Source organism: Mesoplodon bidens (genome assembly GCF_964165515.1).
Source record: "Mesoplodon bidens genome assembly, chromosome: 2".
Classification (NCBI taxonomy): Eukaryota; Metazoa; Chordata; class Mammalia; order Artiodactyla; family Ziphiidae; genus Mesoplodon; species Mesoplodon bidens.
This window is the reverse complement of record NC_138177.1, coordinates 178209461-178228898: the sequence shown is the minus strand read 5'-3', so window position 1 is coordinate 178228898 and position 19438 is coordinate 178209461. Positions and strand designations below refer to the sequence as shown.

The following is a 19438-nucleotide window of genomic DNA, read 5'->3' as shown; positions in this document are numbered from 1 at the left end:
AGGGCCAGCGTGAGCATGGCTGGGAGCCCAGGTGGGAGTCTCGTGCAGTCATCTAGACAAGAGACAGTGGGGGCTGGAGCCGGTGTGGCCGATGGTGACAGTGAAGACAAGAGGTTTTCAGGAGGTGAAACCCACAGGACTTGGTGATGCAGTGCGTGCCGGGGATGAGCTAAGAGGTGAGATAGAGATGTCTGCTTGCCTTAGAGTTAGTCTGATCCAGGCTCTCGTCTTACAGAGGGGAGCCTGAGGTTGGAGTTGGGGCGGGGGAAGTCGACCCAAGGTCATACAGCTTTGCCGGGTGGTTAGAAACCAAATGAGGAGATGCTTGGGTGAGTGATTCCAGCTCCTGGGGGAAGACCCGCTGACTGCTGTAATTGCCTTCATGTAATTAGGGTGGTGTTCAGATTAACCTGGCCTTCCCCTCGGTAAATGGCATTAGCCAAATGCATGATAATTGGCTGCAGCTCAGAGAGGTGCCCGAGGAGCCCCTCCTAAATTGGCCACGTCCCTGCTCCTCTCCCACCTGCCTGGGCAGCGAATTTCGCTCCAATGTCACTGCCGCTGCAAGGCCTCCCACCATCCCCCAGGGCCTGTCTGCTCCCACTTCACAGGTGGACAAACCCTGGGATGATCCCGAAGTTCCTGGAAACATCTGGAGAAGGGCCAGGACCCCCGCCAGAGTCCAGCCCCAGCCCCTTGTATCTCTTAGCCTCTGAAGTGCCTCTTAAAGGGGCCCTTCAGGCTGTAGCATAGAGATGCTCGGCTTTAGGGGCAGACAAGCCCGATCCTGGCGGGGCTCTGCCCCTCGCTTCCCCGAAGGTCATGTACCCTCCCTGAACCTCTGCTTGCTTGGGGCAAAACAGGAGGTCTCGCCTACCTCTGCTAGTTGATAACCTGCCATTTCTAATTATTCCTATTTATCAAGCATTCATCGCAAGCCAGACACGTTGCTAAGCGCATGAGATGCAGCATTCCCTTTTGTCCCTCAGCCACCCTCTGGAGGTACCCTCTGGGTGTCATCCCATTTGACAGAGGAGGGAAGGGAGATGTGGTGAGGATGAGTGGGGTAAGCTGCGAGTGTCTTTCTCTGGATGGCGCTGGCAGGTTCCTTTCCTTCGCCTTAAGATTCTTGAAAATTCAGCATTTGGCCTTTCTTCAGTTCCATCTAGTTTCTTTCAGACCCCTGATACCACCCACTTCCCAAGCGGAGGGCCCTGGGGCCCACGTCCCTCAGGTTGTCTCTGTCTCAGCCTTGGCCGGGCCCAGCCAGGGAGGCCCTGCTGTCTGACACGGTGCGGGGGGTTGGGGGGTAGGTCTGTTCCAGGAGAAGCCCCACAGCCTGCAGAACAACATCCGGACGTCCCTGGAGAAGAAGAAGCGGGGTTCAGGGTTGTCCTGGGCCAGCCGGCCTGAGGCCGCCCTACAGGGTCAGTGGGGAGTGTGCACAGGCTGGTGGGGCAGTGGGAGGTCCTGGTACAAGGGTGCAGGGGCCCTGTGGGGAGAGCACATTAAATCCATGGTTTGATTCTCCTTCGGGAACAAAAGTCTGTGTCCTTGGGTCACCGTGGAAGGGTCGGTGCAGGGGTGAACCTGAGGCCCTTGTCCGTCGTCCCACCAGCTCTCTTCAGCCGACAGGGCGGTCCCTTCTTGCCACCACGCCAGCCTGGCTTGTGGTGCTCTGTGAACCCGCCTTGTGTGCCAAATCCATCCTGAGTGTCTGGGGTGGGGGGCAGGGGCGTCCTGAACACTGGAGGCTGGCTTATCCCTGCTGGGGCCTCCATCAGATGTGGGATGCCAGGATGCGTGTGGGAATAAACCCCTCACATGGGGCAGTTCTGCGTGTCCTAGTCGTCACACAGCCATCGTCACCCCTCTGTGCCCACCACCCTCACCAGCAACACGCCCCCACCATTCACGCCATGCCTGGGGCATCGTTGTTGGCGTCACTTCCACTACCCTAGTTCCTACTGGTACATCACACCATGGCTCCCACCACCACTGTCCTTCCCTCTACCCGTGCTGCCACCCCATCCAGTGTCCACCACCACCTCCCCTCCATCTATACCTCCACCCCATCCAGTGTCCACCACCACCTCCCCTCCATCTATACCTCCACCCCATCCAGTGTCCACCACCACCTCCCCCTCCATCTATACCTCCACCCCATCCAGTGTCCACCACCACCTCCCCTCCATCTATACCTCCACCCCATCCAGTGTCCACCACCACCTCCCCCTCCATCTATACCTCCACCCCATCCAGTGTCCACCACCACCTCCCCTCCATCTATACCTCCACCCCATCCAGTGTCCACCACCAACAAGCAGTCCCCCATCATTGCCATGGGCTCGGTCCAGTAGAGAGGAACAGAGCCACCATTCAGAGATGACCCCAAGGTCAGGCTCAGCTCCTCAGTCAACAGAGCCGAGGCTGGGCTGTTGCAGGGTTAGGGGAAGCCAGTCGAGGTGATTGTCCCTCCTCCTCCACACCTCGTTTGTCCCTAGACTCCCCGGGCACTGTGTACATCTCCAAGGTGAAGAGCAAAGGCCACCCGGCTGTCTACAGGTTCTCCCTCAACGCCAGCCTGCCTGGCCCTTGGCAGACCGTGTCCTCTGGGGACGGGGAGGTGCCCTCCTTCCAGGTGAGCCTGGCTGTCGTTAAGTGAGCTGCCACTACCAGGGGAGGGGGCCCTCAATGCCACACTGGTGGGCGCTGGCCACATGGGGGTGGGGGCAGGGCCTGCGAGGATGGAGCTGCTGCAGGCAGGTGAGGACCCTCTCCCACCGTCAGCCAGGCCTGCGGCAGGGACCTGCAGAGTGGTGAGAGCACGGGCTGCCGAGTCAGCCAGGCCTGGGTTCGAGTCCTGGCTCTGCCATTTATAACCTGTATGTCTTTGGGAAGATTATGTAATCTCTCTGAGCCTCAGTTTCCTCATCTGTGATACGGGGACATGAAAGGTACCAGCCAGGGATGTTGGAGGTACATGAGGCAAGGCCTGTGCATTCTGTAACATCTGGAACATAGTAAGTGCCCAGTAAATTGGGAGCTGTTAGTTAGATTGTTGTTCTCAGCCGTCTGTTCTAGCACCCCAGAAAAGGGGCTCCCAGGGCCAACCCAGGCCTCTGATTTTTCCCTCTCAGGAATCATTTGTATTTCTTTAACATGTTTCACCTGCAGGGTGACAGTTACACATGTCAGCTCATTTGTTCGGGGTTTATATTTCCATTCAAAAGATGGGGTGTGAGAGGCGTTCCCTGGCTCTGACCTTTGCACTGCAGTTCTCACTGCCTTGTCACCTCCTCCTAGGACCCTGTCCTGGCCATCCTTATCAGTTTGGCCTCCTCTTCCACTGCCCCATTCATCCTGTGCCTTATTGTCCTAATATTTAATTCAAGGCCCTTAAAAGAATCTGAAGCCATCGTAATTGGCAGCTCCAGGAGGGCAGGGACCAAGCCCGTCTGGCTCACAGCCGTATCCTCAGAGCCCAGCTCAGGGCCTGGCTTGGAGTAGATCCTCAGTTGAAGGAAGGACTGAGGCTCAGAGAGGCAGGGAAGGATTTGCTCTGTCTTTAAACTTGAACCCAGGCCTCCTGCGCCTCTGCCCAAGGCTCTACCCCCTGACTCTGGGGGCTGGAATGGGGGCAGGGGGCGGGGAGCACTCCAAGGAGGGAGGGGACCGAGCCTGAGGCTGGGCCCAGGCCGAGGCAGCCTCCCAGAGTCACCTGTCTTGTCTCTGTCAATCCACTGCTTAGGTGTATAGAGCGCCTTTTGGTAACTTCACCAAGAAGCTGACCGCTTGTATGTCTACAGTAGGGCTGCTCCAGGCGGCGAGCCCCTCTGGCAAGTGGATGGTGACGACCTTGGCCTGCGACACCAAGCGGGGCTGGAAGTTTGACTTCAGCTTCTACGTGGCCGCCAAGGAGCAGCAACACAGCCGGTAACAGAGCCTCGCAGATAAGTCGGTTTCCACCAGCCCGGCCCACTTGTTTGCCCCTCTCACGACACCTTTAAGAAACCCCAGTCCGGGCTTCCCTGGTGGTGCAGTGGTTGGGAGTCCGCCTGCCGATGCAGGGGACACGGGTTCGTGCCCTGGCCCAGGAGGATCCCACATGCCGCGGAGCGGCTGGGCCCGTGAGCCATGGCCGCTGAGCCTGCGCGTCCGGAGCCTGTGCTCCGCAACGGGAGAGGCCACAGCAGTGAGAGGCCTGCGTGCTGCAAAAAAAAAAAAAAGAAAAAAAAAAGAAACCCCAGTCCATTTCTACCCATCTGTTCAGATGTTTCTCGCCCAGGACTGGGGGTTGGGGGACACCAAGACGCCAGGCCCACAGTTCGTTCCCCCATCTGCTGCCTTCCCTCTGGATGGCTCCCACGGGAGGCACAGCGGCTGTCTGGCCCCTCAGCACGCCAGGCAGTTCCCAACTCAGAGCTTTTGTATTTGCTGTTCCCTGGGCCTAGGATGCTTTTCCCTAGCTCCTCCTGGGATTGACTTGTTCTCAAGATTCAGGTCCTTACCCAGATGCCTACCCACCCCCAACAAGGTTTCCCTGACCAGACCGCCCTCCCCAGCGAAAATAGCCACACTCGCCTCTCCCCATACGTCACCCCGCTGCTCTCTTTCTGGCTTCTACCACCACCTGGAATCATACTGACCTACTGGTTTATTACCTGTCCTTGCTCAGGAGCACGCAGGCATCCTGTGTGAGCAGCTTACTGTTCTGTGCTGTATCCCCTCACCTAGTGCTGTGTAGCGGGTGCCCAGGAAACACTTGCTGAGTGAATGAATGGATGAGTACACTCTGCATTCCTCTCCAAGGCACTATCCACACTCTCAATACCTACAGTTAATTCAGAAAAAAAATGTTCAATGTTCCCCCTCCCTCAGACTGTAAGGTGATGGGAGAGAGCCCGTGTCTGTTGTCTTTACCTACTGTATACACACGCCCTACCTAGTGCCTGGCCTGAAGTAAGTGCCCATGAACACCTAATGATCAACTGCACTCTGTGCCTCGAGGGTCTCTGAGCCAACTGGGGCCATCTTTTCCCAGGTTCCACCCGCCACGTTCTGACCATTGAGGCTGTGTCAGCCGAGGGCCTGTCTCTCATCCACTCATTCATTTAACACTGAGCACCGACTGTGAACGGGCACGGCGCTAGTGCTGGGGATGGGAAACAAGACAGATGTGACTCCTGCCCTCGGGAGATAGCAGCTAACAAGTCAAGCACAGTGTCACTGCAAATTACAATACGTGCTCTGAAAGGAAGAGCCCACGGCTGCTGTGGTCCAGAGAACAGCAGCGCGGGGCCTGCACTGGTGACACCAGGGACCCATGGTCTCTGACAGGGCCTGGCCTCAGGACATTGAACACCCACACGAGGCTGATGCTCGGGGCAGGGGGATGACCAAGATGGGCTCACTGGGCCCTTCTGGCCTGGCACAGCTCGGCTCGGGGGATGAGGGGGTCCCTCTGCTTCCCCTCCAGGGTCGGGCTCACACTGCGCATATACAGTAGCCACTGGGGTCAGGCTGCCTGGCTGAGCTTAGAACATTCTAGAAAGAGCCTTGAGCTACATCAAGTCCAGTGGTGAATAAGCTAACCGTGAAATCCTTTCTTCAAACAGAATCTTGAGGCTCTGTCACTGTTCAGATTAAAGTGGGGCAGGGGGCTTCTGAGCAGCGACCCCCAAGGCTAGCCCTGGGACCCCTTGAGGACCGTTTGGAAGCTGCTGGTCTCTTCCACCCCTCCTGCCACAGGCGAGGAGACACATGCAGAGAGGGGAAGTGCTTTGAGCAGGACCACAGGGTGGGCCTTGGCAGGGGCGGGACTAGAACAGGTGTCCAAACCCCAGGCCTGAACCTAAGATTAAATCCCTGTGCTGGGGGAGCCCGAGCCCGTCCCCTGCACTCTTCCAGCCCCTGCGCACGGCCGCCTGTGCCTCTCCTCCCCCACTGCTCCTGGCCTCCCTGGCCTCAGTCCTGGCCTCGCCTCCTTTGCCTCCACAGGAAGTTGTACTTTGCCCAGTCCCACAAGCCCCCTTTCCACGGGCGTGTGTGTGCAGCCCCTCCTGGCTGCCTGCTCGGCTCCAGCCCCGATGGGCCGACCAAAGGCTTCTTCTACGTGCCCAGCGAGAAAGGTACATGCGGGGCGGCCGCGGTGGGGCCTTGGGAGGCTGGGCCCCGCCTTCCCATACAGCTGTGACTCCCTCTGCAGCACCCAAGGCCCACCCCTCTGCCACCTTCGGCTTCAACCCCTGCGTGAACACGGGCTGCGGGAAGCCGGCGGTGCGGCCGCTCGTGGACACGGGGGCCATGGTCTTCGTGGTCTTTGGCATCGTTGGCATCAACCGCACGCAGCAGGTGGACAACCATGTCATCGGAGACCCGGTACGCGTGCCCAGGTTGGGCAGATGCCAGAGGGCCCGGCCACACCAGGCTTGCAAGCTAGCGCCAGCCCAGGGCCTGCCGGCCCGGCTCCGCACACCCCGTCTCGGCTCCTTGGCTGCTCACCTGGCCCACAGGCTCCGCTACGCGGCACCATTTCTCTTGAGGACTGAGCAGCGTTGAGCTCTCAGAATCGCCCAGGGATCTGGGTACAGTGGGGCCTGAGCCAGCGGCCCCGCATCATTAGGGTGGAACGGAGGTGAGGGCGGTACAGGTGTGCAAAGCCTCCCTGCCCTCCTCCTCCTGCACGGGGCCCTCCCTGTGCCCACAGCCCTTGCTGCGTGCCTCGGCCATGGTGCCCTTGCTCGGGGTGGTCTCCCCGCCTTGTACATGTTTGTGCCAGGGCTGGGCTCTTGGGCGTTGGAGGGGAGAGGAGCTGACACGGAGATGTGACTAGGTCTGTGCCTGGCCCTTGGTGGGTGCTGAGACATGGTGGGAAGGACCATGGACGTCGGTACCCTTGGTCATGACCCCTGCCTTGGGAAATCAGCCTGGCTGGGTGTACAGGGTTTCAGACAGAAAGTAATTCAGGAGCCAGGTGGGGTCAGAGGACATCTGTCCAGTCTGGACCGGGAGTCCGCAGGTGTTCAGAGGAGGGGTGGGGAGGCAGGGAGGAGAGGAGGCCCACGCTGGAGGACAGGTGGGACTCGGCTGTGCCGAGGGAGAGGGGAAGGCAGGGAGCCCAGGTGAGCGCGTTGTAGGATCAAGGAGGGAAGGCTGAGGGGGCCCGTGCGGGTGGGCAGCAGTGGCAGCAGAGGTGCTGCCGGGGGCAGGGCAGAGCAGGCTCGAGCAGGACCGCGGGTGACCAGGCAGAGGGCTCCAAGTGCCAGCGACGAAGGTAGCAGGAGCTGCCGGAGGTTCCTCCCTGGGGGTGGGACCCAGGATTGAGTTCCCGACTCACTGAGCAGTCGCACTGGCTTGTGTCTCCTTGGGAAAGGGCAGCGTCATCTACGACAGCAGCTTTGACCTCTTCAAAGAAATCGGGCACCTGTGTCGCCTCTGCAAGGCCATCGCGGGGAACTCGGAGCTGGTGAAGCCAGGCGGGGCCCAGTGCCTGCCCTCAGGTGCGTGCGGGGGACCCGAGGGTGGACAACCCCGAGGGTGCATGTGCCTGGCGTGAGGGCGGCTGCAGACATGTGTCCAAGCTTATGTGTGTCCACGCTAGGGTGGGGGGCGTGCGAATCTTCCAGATGAGAGCAGGCTCGTGCCTAAAGGTGAATGGGGGCAGAGCCACACGGGCGTGGGGAGGTGTGCGGTGTGCAGGGCGCACCTGCAGGAGCTTTTCCAGAACTGGGAGCGAGGCTGGGAGCCGGGCCAGATAGTGACCTGGGTCAGGCCAGGGCTCTTCCTGAGAAGGCACAAGATGTCAGTTTCTGCCCTGCCGGCTAATGGGTGTTGTAGGTTTCCCGATGGCATTGCCAGTGGTTCCAGACACTTTTTAAACTAGGAGGTTGGGGGAAGGGTGCGTGCCCCCGTGCATACACACCCAGATGGGTAAGTACACGTGTGCAGGCAGGATGGGGGGAAGATGTGCTCCCTTCCCGGGTCCCCACCCCGACCCACCTCTCCCCTCTCCCCACAGGCTACAGCATCTCCTCCTTCCTGCAGATGTTGCACCCCGAGTGCAAGGAGCTGCCTGAGCCCCACCTGCTCCCAGGGCAGCTGTCACACGGGGCCGTGGGCGTCAAGGATGGCCGAGTGCAGTGGATCTCCATGGCCTTCGAGTCGGTGAGCCCAGGGTGGGCCGCCGGGTGCAGGGCAGTGTGCTGACCTCACAGAGTGCAGTGTCACCACGGATCCCTGGACCTCATCCCAGATCAGAGCAGAGTGGTTGTTCTTCAGAGGGGAGGCTGAGGCCAAGAGGGGTGAAATTGCTTGCCCAAGGTCACGGGGTTAGCGAGCGTCAGCATCAAGTGCTAAACCAGGCCGTCTGACCGCCAAGCTCAGCCTTTCTGCCACACGGGATGCCACCCACCTCCCACCACCCTCCCTCCCCGGCAGCCCGAGGTCCACATCGTTTTCCGGGGGCAGGTGACAGTCCAGGACACTCCCCTCTCCCACTGTGAGGGGGCATGTTTGGGACCACAGAGCCCCTGTGCTGGGTACCCCCAGGAGAGCTCGGAAGACAGGGGACCAGCCATTTGACAATTCACTGCTTCCTCGCTCACTCCCTAGGCTCTGCCAAGGAGACACCCATGCACACACACCCATGCACACACATGTGCACACACATATGCACACACGCACATCCCCGACCTGGGCATCGCGGGCCTGGCACTAGCACTTGACACCGTGAGACTTGCCAGGTCTGCCCCCGCTGCCTCCGTGCTGAGCCCCGGGGTCCAGTCCTGCCTCTGATCCTGCTGTTCTCTGTGTCCTTGAGCAAGACACTCATCCCCTCTAGCCTCCAGTTCCTCCTCTAAAGATTAGGGTTACGGCTCCCTGCCCGCCCTCTGGCGTCATCCAGAAGCTAGGGTAGGTCAGTCACGTGAAGGTGCTGGGGAACGAGAATTCATATGACAAGGGCGATTCTTTTTTTTTTTTTTTTTTTTGGCGGTGCGCGGGCCTCCCACCGCTGTGGCCTCTCCCGTCGCGGAGCACAGGCTCCGGACGCGCAGGCCCAGCGGCAATGGCTCACGGGCCCAGCCGCTCCGCGGCATGTGGGATCTTCCCGGACCGGGTCACGAACCCGCGCCCCCCGCATCGGCAGGCGGACTCCCAACCACTGCGCCACCAGGGAAGCCCAAGGGCGATTCTTGTTCTTTGGACCCGGCCCTACTTTCTGTCCTACCACCTGTGCCACTCACTGCACGAGCAGCCAAAACCCTGGCCACCGCGAGGAGGACCCACACCCCCTCCAAGCCCTCAGTGAGCCCCAGGCTAACGCAGACACCACTTCAAAGCCCCACGTAGTTTTTTAAAATTGTGGTAAAATATACATAATAAAATTGGCCATTTAAACCATTTTTAAGTGTATAGTTCAGTAATATTAAGCATAGTCACAATGTTGTGCAACTATCACCGCCATCCATCTATAAAACTTCTCATCTTGCAACACTGAAACTGTCCCCATTAAACACGGACTCCCCAGGCACCCCCTCCAGCCACCACTCTGCTTTCTGCCCCCATGGATTTGACTACAGAGGCGGAAGCCCACAGCACTGTTCTTTTTGTGATTGGTTCGTTTCACTTAGCACAGCGTTCTTCACATCCATCCATGTTGTAGCCGGCGTCTGAATTTCCCTCCTTTTTAAAAAAGGCCGAAGCCGCAGACAGTTGGAGGAGAGAATCCCTGCTCAGGCTCCCCCACCAGCATGCAGACACACACGTGCACACAGACACGCTGTAAACTGCTTTGTGCTCAGGGCGAGCAGAACTGGACCAGTGAGGTAACATACATGAAAGTTCCAGAGCTGGCGGCCGTGAACCAGACAGGTCACCTGCCCTCCCGGACTCACAGTCCAGCCAGGAGAGGAGGGGCAGGTTGCCGGGAACTGTGATGGGGAAGCACCGAGGACTTGCAGAGCCCAGAAGATGACCGTCTTGGGGCATCAAGGAGGGCTTCCTAGAGAAGACGGAATCCTCATGAGGCTTGAAGGAGGGGTGGGAGCAAGCTGTGCAGAGGGCAGAGGGACAGCGTGGGCCGAGGGTGGGACGCGGAGCTGGGGGGCTCTGGAAGTTGGAGGTGGTTCTGTTGGAAAGGGTCGGGGACCTGCCGCCGCTGTGAGAGTCACACGTGCACCCAGAGGCTGGTGGGAAGTGATCTCGGGCTCACGCTTCACACAGCTCACTCTCTTTGCAAGTGGCCAGAGGCCAGCTGCAGCGGTCACAGAGCAGACCAGCTATCACCAGGGCAGCAGCACGGGCCACAGCTGCCCGCCTGTCTCACTGGCTATTGTCCCCGCAGACCACGTACAAGGGCAAGTCCTCCTTTCAGACCTACTCAGACTACCTGCGCTGGGAGAGCTTCCTGCAGCAGCAGCTGAAGACGCTCCCCGAGGGCTCAGCCCTGCACCGCGGCTTCCAGACCTGTGAGCACTGGAAGCAGATTTTCATGGAGATCATAGGCAAGTGGCAGCCCAGCCTGCCCCCCGACAGGGTCCCGGTGGGGTGGGCGGTGGCAGCAGGGACACGGGGAGGTGACCTAGAGCAGGAAGGGCACGACCTGGCCTGTCTGAGCCACACTTGTCTTCTCAATTCTGGCTGAGAGCCCTGGAGAAACTGGGATGACACAGTGGCCGGGAACACTGATCAGAGACCAGAGTTTGGGTCCTCTCCTGCTTGGGGGCGTCTGGCCACGTTTTCTGATCCTGAATTTGGCCACCTAAAAAGTAATGGTAACGACCCTCATGGCAGTGGTCTCTCATTAGGAGTCCTTCTTTTTTTTTTTTTTTTTTTTTGCGGTACACGGCCTCTCACTGTTGTGGCCTCTCCCGTTGCGGAGCACGGGCTCCGGACGCGCAGGCTCAGCGGCCATGGCTCACGGGCCCAGCCGCTCCGCGGCATGTGGGATCTTCCCGGACCGGGACATGAACCCGTGTCCCCTGCATCGGCAGGCAGACTCTCAACCACTGCGCCACCAGGGAAGCCCTAGGAGCCCTTCTTGATGCCAAGCCCTGGCTGAGGCCTGACCTATGTTATCTCTTTAAACTCCAGATGAGGCCTAGGGAGTAGATACTATCATTACCCCATTTTACAGATGAAGAAATGGGGGCTCAGAGAAGTCAAGTGGCTCACCCAGAGTGACACAGCTAGCTGTGACGCTGCCATTCTGCATAACCCCAGTACCTCTGGTCCGTGAGGGTGAGGGGGCTGCGGGTGCCCCGCGGCGCAGCCCAGCTGAGGGCCCTCTCCTCTCCCGTCCAGGGGTGCAGAGCGCCCTGTACGGCCTAGCGCTCTCCTTGCTCATCTGCGTGGCCGCGGTGGCTGTGTTCACCACCCATGTGCTGCTCCTGCTGCCCGTGCTGCTGAGCATCTTGGGTAAGTGGCCCGGGGGCCAGCAGCGGGCAGGGGGCTCGCTGCTGGCTTCCGGTCAGCAGGTTTCTCTCCACCCTTAACTGTCCCGTCTTTTCAGCGAAGGTTTCCCGACTCCCCACCCCAAGCAAAAAGAGCCTCTGTGACAGTCCTTTATAGGACCACGTGCTCCCCGAGGGGAGCCAGGTGTCACCAGGTGGTAGCTCTCGTCCCGGGGACATGTTGCTGCACTTGTCCCCTCTTTCAGCCCCGCCCCCCACAACCCAGCTCTCTCTGGCCCTGTCCCTACTCATCGCACCTGTCCCCAGAGCCGGGGGCTCCACCGTAGACTTTACCAGCTTCCCCAGGGGCCCTTAGAATTTGTCCAGCAACCTCCAGGACTGTATGGGTGGGAGCAGGTCCCAGCCGCCTCCCCGCCGCCTCCTGTGCCCCACAGGCAGTGTCTGCCTCGTGGTGACCATCATGTACTGGAGCGGCTGGGAGATGGGCGCCGTGGAAGCCATCTCGCTGTCCATCCTTGTCGGCTCCTCGGTGGATTACTGTGTGCATCTGGTTGAGGGCTATCTGCTGGCTGGAGAGAACCTGCCCCCGCAGCAGGCCGAGGTGAGCACCCTGCCTGCCCCACCGCTCCCCAGCAAATCTTCTCCCGCCTCGGTGCCAGTGAGGACCTCCAAGGGTAGCTGGACACCCCTGGTGTCCAATGCCCAGCCAGGATGTGTTCCAGGAGGCTCAGTTTCCAGGGCCATTCTCCACGCCCAGGGGACTCAAGTTCTAAGGCAGCTCCACCCAAGCATCGCTGTGGGTGGTGGGTGGGCCCACTCCCCCCAGCCTCTGTCTCCCTAAGTGAGCACGAGGAGTTGAACCAGGCGATGTCCAGGGGCCCTTCCTGCTTCTCGGTTCCCTGAGTGTAAGTCTCATTCTGTAGCCCGGGGAGCAAGTCTGAGCCCTTCTAGTCGTGACCTTGAGGCCACCAACCCCTGCCCCCACTGGACCTCGTGGCATAGGGAAGACATGCCCGCGTACCAGTGCCAAAACTAGCTCTGGGTCTCGTCAAGTTTTTGGCTTTTCTTAGTTTGGAATTGTGTTGGTGTGAAACGTTCATAAATATGTAAATTAAATCGGTTATACATTTAGCTGCTCTTGGTCAAAAGAAGGAAATCAGTTCCAATCACGGCTAACATGTTTGAGGACCTACTGTGCAGATCATCAGTGCCCTGGTTGTCATAGCCACATTTAACACGCCGCTACTGTGTGCTGTGCCCCGTGAGCTGCTGCAGGGGAACCGCTTCAGCTTCACGCCAACCCCAGGGAGCAGGTGCTGTTATCACCCCCATTCACGGAGGTGGAATGGGGAGCCCGTGAGAGGAAGGCTGGCCTTGGACAGCGATGCGTGTTTATCCCGGGTCCAAGCCCCCATTCCAAAGCCCCAGGCAGGGAGGCACCCCCTCCTGCATCTGGGGCCCCAGCTTTCTCTCACCCACACCCAGGATGCCCACTCGCAGCGCCAGTGGCGGACGCTGGAGGCTGTGCGGCATGTGGGCGTGGCCATCGTCTCCAGCGCCCTCACCACAGTCATCGCCACGGTGCCCCTCTTCTTCTGCATCATCGCCCCGTTTGCCAAGTTTGGCAAGATCGTCGCACTCAACACTGGAGTCTCCATCCTGTACACGCTCACGGTCAGCACAGCCCTGCTCGGCATCATGGCGCCTGGCTCCTTCACCCGGACCAGGACTTCCTTCCTCAAAGCCCTGGGTGCCGTGCTCCTGGCAGGGGCCCTGGGGCTGGGCGCCTGCCTGCTGCTCCTCCAGAGCGGCTATAAGATCCCCCTGCCCGATGGGACCTCCCTATAGCCCTGGCACTACGTCCGGCCTTGCACACCTTTGGTCCAGTGGGTGGGGGAAGATACGCTCATTCTCTGACCCCAGAGGCACTTTGTTCCCAGCTTGGCTACAACTAGTTATGTTCCCAGGCCTGGGCCAGACGTCACTCACCTGTGTGACCCACACTGCCTTCATCACGGTGCCAGCCACCGCTGGGTGGTCAAGCTGGCGGCCGCCCTGGACTATGCCTGGTGGTGGAAGAGACCAGCCTTCCTCCTGTGCCTGGTCACCATGAGGGTCCGGTGATTTTTGCAGGGGGCTTCCCTCTCACACTGCCTCGGTGCTCACAAGAACTTTCTGCTGTGGGTGTTACAGTTCCCCCATTCTACAGATGTGAAAACTGAGGCATCAGGAGGCAAAGTGACTGACCTGTGGCGGCACAGCCAGAGCTGCCTCCCTCGGGGACTTTGCAGGAAGAGCACAGTGGGCTCAAGGGCGGGGCCTCGCACTCCCTGCCCCCTCCTCCCCGTCCTGGCCGGGGAGCACAGAGGAACCGGCCTGGGGTACTGCATGTCCCACCCCTGGCCCCAGCCTCAAGAGGCTCCTGCTCTTTGGAAGCCATGGGGCCCCAGCACAGCCTTCCTTACAGATCTGAGCCCCTACCTCCCCCACCTGACTCTGGGGGTGGAATTTGGGGGAGGGGGGCAGCCCCTGGGAGGGGGAGCTGGCCGTGCCTGCCGCCTGCTCACAGCAGATGGTTCTTATTAAAGTGAAATGAAACTGCAGACCGCTGCCATTAACACGAGCATTTTAAGCATCGCTGGCTCCATCGTATTCTTAAAATTGAAATAACAGTGTTCGCATGCCGCCCGGCCAGAACCTGGCACGAGGGGTGGGGCCGGGCCTGGAAGGAGATGGAGGTGGGGTGGAAGGTGCCAGACCCTCTGGGGAGCAGGGTCACAGAGTGCTGTGCAGGCTCAGGAGGCTGGGTACCGCTGGGGGAGCACCGTGGGAGGGGGCGCATCTGGCTCCCCACAGGGACGTCCGTCAGCACCTTTAGCGCGTCTGGTATTGTGCTGTGACCTTCTTCCTCGGGACAGACGTTGGCTCCTGGGCTTTAGGAAGCTGGACACAGACTGAGCTGGGACTAAACCCTTAGGGCGGGGAAGACATCCCTGAGGGTTGTCTCCAGGTCAGCTCACCTGGTTACCTGTGAATATTGACCAGGGTCGAGGGGTGCTGGGCGTGCACGACAGACACGCAGCACCGTGTCCCCGCCCGGTGCATGCCTGGCGCCCAGCAGGTGCTCAGTATTTGCTGAGGGAGCATCAGACAGACACCGAACACGCGATTAATGGTACAAGTTGACACATAGCACTTACTGTGCCAGACGCCCTTCTCAGGGTTTGTATTTGTCTGCTTGGATGCCGTAACAGAGTGCCCTAAACTGGGTGGCTTATAACAGGAATTTATTCTCTCACAGTTCTGGAGGCTGGAATTCCAAAGCAAGGTGTTGGCAGCATGGGTCCTTCTGGAGGTTTCCTTTCTTTCTTTTTTTCTTTCTTCTTTCCTTCCTTCCTTCCTTCCTTCCTTCCTTCCTTCCTTCCTTCCTTCCTTCATTTATTTATGGCTGGGTTGGGTCTTCGTTGCTGCAAATGGGCTTTCTCTAGTTGTGGTGAGCAGGGGCTTATTGCGGTGGCTTCTCAGGTTGCGGAGCACAGGCTCTAGGCGCGTGGGCTTCAGTAGTTGTGGCTTGCGGGCTCAGTAGTTGTGGCTCGCGGGCTCTAGAGCACAGGCTCAGTAGTTGTGGCACACGGGCTTAGTTGCCCCATGGCATGTGGGATCTTCCTGGACCAGGGCTCAAACCCATGTCCCCTGTAGTGGCAGGTGGATTCTTAACCACTGCACCACCAGGGAAGTCCACAACTCATGGTCTTAATGAGCTTTTCCCAAGCGTTAATGAGGTGCCCTTCATTAGCTCAGGCACAGCAGTTAGCTTGGGGTCTGTGAGGATGTGCAGGCATTTGGTGGGCTAAGGCGGGGCAGAGGCATGAGGGGAGCCCATGGAGAGGGACCCCTGTCACCTTACAAAGGTTCCCTGAGCCCTTGCTTCTTTCTCCTTCACTTGGAAGCCAGGAAATCAATGAGAGCCGGGTGCTTTGAAGTGCCGGCCGTGTCCCAGGCCCCATCCATGCATTCTTGGGAATTCTCGCAGGGAGTTTTTTTTGTCCCATTTCACTGCTAACAAAACTGAAGCCCAGAGACATGAAGTAACTGGCCTGAGGTCACACAGCTTGTGCGAGATAGAGCCGGAATTCCCACCCAAGGCTGATGGCTCCTGAGTATATGCTCGCTCTCTGATACAGCCTCTCCTGCAAGCAGACTTGACTCACAGAAGCAGCCAGCCCCAGGCCAGCTGGGCAACCAGGGTCCTCCCTCCTTCACAGCCACCCACCTGTGTGCTACTTGGAGAGGAAGGAGCACCAGGCCTAGAGGGGAGAGTCCAGACTCCAAGTCTGGGTTCCAGCCCTGCCTGGGTGACCTAGAGCAAACCACTGCACACTGCTTCAGTGCCCTGGAAAGTGGCGCAGGGGACAGCGTGGTGTCCAGGGCTCTGCCTCCTTCCAGTGCTACGCTGCCAGGGTTTGAGTCTCCTTAAGTCAAGCTGCCCCAGTGCCCACCATCGGTAGCCGTCTTCTCCTGTGAGTCTCTCCTGTTCCCGTCATGTTCACATCCAATAAGCAGGAGGATGCCCACTGGAGCTGTCGTCTGCTCAACAACAATTTATTGAACACCTACTATGTGCCCGGCACTGTTCCAGGCCTCAGCCATCCAAGAAAACGCAAAAACAGACCCAGACCTGACCACATGGACCTTACAGTCGAGGTGGGGAAAATCTTTAATAAAAGAACCCCTCAGATATATAACCACAAACCAGAGAGCTGTGAGGGAGAAGAGTGAGGGGTAGGGGCACAAAGCCCTGTGTCTGGGGCTGGCAGAGGGGTCCCTGCCCTGGGATTGAAAGGATGAGGACCACGTATACGTATAGCTGATTCGCTTTGTTGTACAGCAGAAACTAACACAACATTGTAAAGCAATTATACTCCAATAAAGATGTATAAAAAAAATAAACAGAAGGTTAATGCTTTAAAATAAATAAATAAAATAAAGGATGAGGACCAGTTCCCTTGCCTCTGGAGGGTTTGTCCTATGAGACACAGGCCTTCTTGAGCCACAGGACAGCCTACAGCAGGCTGATGCTAAGGCATAAAAGGAGGGATTCCATTGTATCTTAGGGGACAAGGCTGGAGCTTCTGGGGGCAGCGGACAGGGAAAGTGGCGACACACTGGGTCAGGAGAGAACATCTGGCTGTTCTAGAAGCTCAGAGTCACACACACACCCCACCCAGTGACCCGAGAGAGAGGCATGGAATGGCCTGTGCACACAGTTCTCAGTCCTGCCTCGGTCACCGCAGAGAAAGTTGCCCAGATAGAACCGAGTCTCCTTTTCCTCCTGGGGCCTCCCGAGGAGTTCAGAGTGGCATTCATGTCCTCTCCAGCAGGCTAAATACCATTGCCTTTGGCATTCAAGGCTCAGTGGAGTCATGTGAAAACCCAGCCACTCCAAACGGACTTAAAATAGGAGCCCAGCAGCTGGAGGCCATGGGTCCACACACCACCGTACCTGGAGGTCTCGGGCTGGCATAGGGCCTGATGTCTTTGCCCAGCCCTGCCCACCAAGGCTGCCTGGATTTGCCTGAGACTAGCTCTGCAGTTTTCACCTCGGGACCCGGTTGCAGCAGCGGGTGGGGTGCACCTCCCGGCCACAAGGAGGCGCTCAGGCCCCCGCACCACACCTCCAAGGGAGGAGCTCAAAGGAAGCCTCTTCTAGTTCCTCATCCTCTTCCTGAGCTTTACAGTCTCTGCTTGGGTTTCCCCACCTTTAATTGTCTCCGATATAAGCCCATCCTTCCCTTTTCTGGACACTGCACCTTGATTTTTCTTTGGGGATCCTCCCCCAATCCAGACCTTGTGATGCAGGTGAAGCTGGGGCACCCTCGCCATACACACTCCTCCCGTTACCCCCTTACGTTATTCCTACCCCCCTCCTCCACCAGGTGGGTAGGTAGGTGACCCAGATCCAGCCAATCAGTGCATTCCATCCTCCTGGCCATAGTGATTGGTTGAGGAATTGACACCTGACCCAAATCAGTCCCATGAGCCTCTTCTTGGGAAAGATACACTCTCTTTTGACCTATATTTCTAGACTGTGGGAGGAAAGACTGGAGCCTGCCTGGGAACGAGGCAACACAGAGGAAAGCAGAGCCAAGGGTGAAAGACAGATTTCTGATGACATCACTTAAGCCCCTAGATCCAGCCATGCCTGAAGCTAATGTATCCCTAGATTATTTTCATAAATAAGCCAATAAATTCCCCTTCTCCTTAAGCCACTTTGAGTAAGATTCTCTCTGACTTTAAGTCAAAAGTCCTAACTAAACAGTTCCTCCACCCACCCACTTCACACACCCTCTCAAAAGCCTTCATTGTGCTCCTATCGCTTACAGGTTAAATCCCCAACTCTCTCTCACGTGACATTCAAGGTCCATCGTGACCTGGCCCCGCCCCCTCTCCAGGCTCCTCTCCTTCTAGGTCCTCCAGCCATCCTGGTCTCTTCACCCTCCCCAGACATTCCCCATCTCCCTTGTGGTCTACACCCACACATCCCCCTCTCTGTTTCCCCACCGACACCTGTCAAACTCTGACCTGTCCCTGAAGGCTCAGCTTAGATGCTACCTCCTCCCTGAAGCCTCCCTCTTCTTTCTCACTGCTCTTTGCTGGAACACTGAGTCCCATGCTCTGGTTGAGCTGTGTCTACATCCATCTCCCTGGCTGGGAAAGAGCCCTTGAGAAAGGACAGGGGTGTGCTCACCCCTACACTGTCCAAGGAAGCTGGACTCTATGCAAGGGGGATGCGGATACAGTGAAGGGTTTTTAAAGCAGAAGACCATCTTATGCCTGTTCAGTGTTAAAAATCTAAACGGTTTGGTAACACACTCTGTTGACAAGGCTACATATGCAAACAGACTCTCATATGCATTGCTGGTGGGAGTTTAAACTGGTTCAACCATCGTGGAGGGGAATTTGGCAGTAACTATCACAATGGCACGATCCTTTTGATTCAGCAGTGCCACTGCTGAGAATTTATCCTGCGGATAAACTTCCACTGGGCGAGTTATTCACTGAAGCCTTGTCTAGTATATCAAAGGATTGGGAGCTCCTAAACGTCCATCAGTGCAGTGACCGATGAAATAAGTTACGATCAGTCCATTCAGACAATAGGATACTCTGTGGCTATAAACGAAGAATAAGGACGCTCTCTAAGTGCTGATATGCGAAAAACCACCAAGCTATAGTAAAAGAGAGGAAAGTTGCAAAACTGTGTATAAAATATATTGAAAAAATGGGTGGGAGAGAGAATGTATGCTCATTTTGCTTGTATATGCATAAAAATAACTGAAGGAAACGCAAGAAAAACGAAGGCAGTAGTTACCTGTGGGAATTGGGGGCGGGGGGCGGGGATTAGGCAGATGGCAGACAGCCACGGGAGGAAGACTTTTATTACAAATCTTTTCACACTCTTGGATTTTTTTGACAGTAGGAATATATTATCTGGATGGTTTTTTTTTTAAAGCAGAAACGAGACATGGTTTTTGTTTACTCCTTAGAAAGCTCACTCTGGCTGCGGGGCAGAGGATGCACTCAGGAGGGTGGAGTGGGGCAGGGAGAGCAGTGAGGAAGGAAGGAGGGAAGGAAGGGGTGCCCCCACCCCGAGAAGGCATCAACAAACATCATCTGAAGTGCTCTAAACCCAGGCGCTGCCAGCATCCTGTGGGGCTAGCAACAGCCTCCCTGCCACCGTGTCTGAGTAGAGATGTGCACCATCACCCGCTCTGGAGCCAAGGAGACCAAGAGCCTTTGGAGTGATCAGGAGTGTGGCATTGCTCGATGCCGCTCCCTCGCCTCTTTGTAGTTGAGCAGGCAGAGGGCACGCTTGGAAGAGGGCAGCACAGGGTAATAGAAAGAGGCTGCCGTTGGGCTCTGTGACCTTCCTGCAGTGTGGAGTGTGGAGTTCCAGAAACTGGGGGTTAGCATCCTTACTCTGCCTCCATAAACTGTGAATTAGGGCAAGTCATTTCCTCTATTTT

General features: G+C 57.8%; 1 protein-coding gene across 1 annotated transcript in view; it reads left to right on the top strand.

The window, feature by feature from the left end:
• The window catches only part of DISP3 (dispatched RND transporter family member 3), a 50346-nt gene extending 37020 nt beyond the window's left edge, over nucleotides 1–13326 (top strand). Inside the window, exons 11-21 of the mRNA XM_081226149.1 lie at nucleotides 1314–1427; nucleotides 2505–2641; nucleotides 3752–3936; nucleotides 6001–6131; nucleotides 6209–6381; nucleotides 7376–7502; nucleotides 8021–8166; nucleotides 10346–10505; nucleotides 11305–11422; nucleotides 11853–12015; nucleotides 12900–13326. Of these exons, the coding sequence (XP_081082275.1) occupies nucleotides 1314–1427; nucleotides 2505–2641; nucleotides 3752–3936; nucleotides 6001–6131; nucleotides 6209–6381; nucleotides 7376–7502; nucleotides 8021–8166; nucleotides 10346–10505; nucleotides 11305–11422; nucleotides 11853–12015; nucleotides 12900–13262 (1817 nt within the window). The 3' untranslated portion in view covers nucleotides 13263–13326. The remainder of the gene's footprint in view (nucleotides 1–1313; nucleotides 1428–2504; nucleotides 2642–3751; nucleotides 3937–6000; nucleotides 6132–6208; nucleotides 6382–7375; nucleotides 7503–8020; nucleotides 8167–10345; nucleotides 10506–11304; nucleotides 11423–11852; nucleotides 12016–12899) is intronic.
• Nucleotides 13327–19438: the final 6112 nt, after the last annotated feature.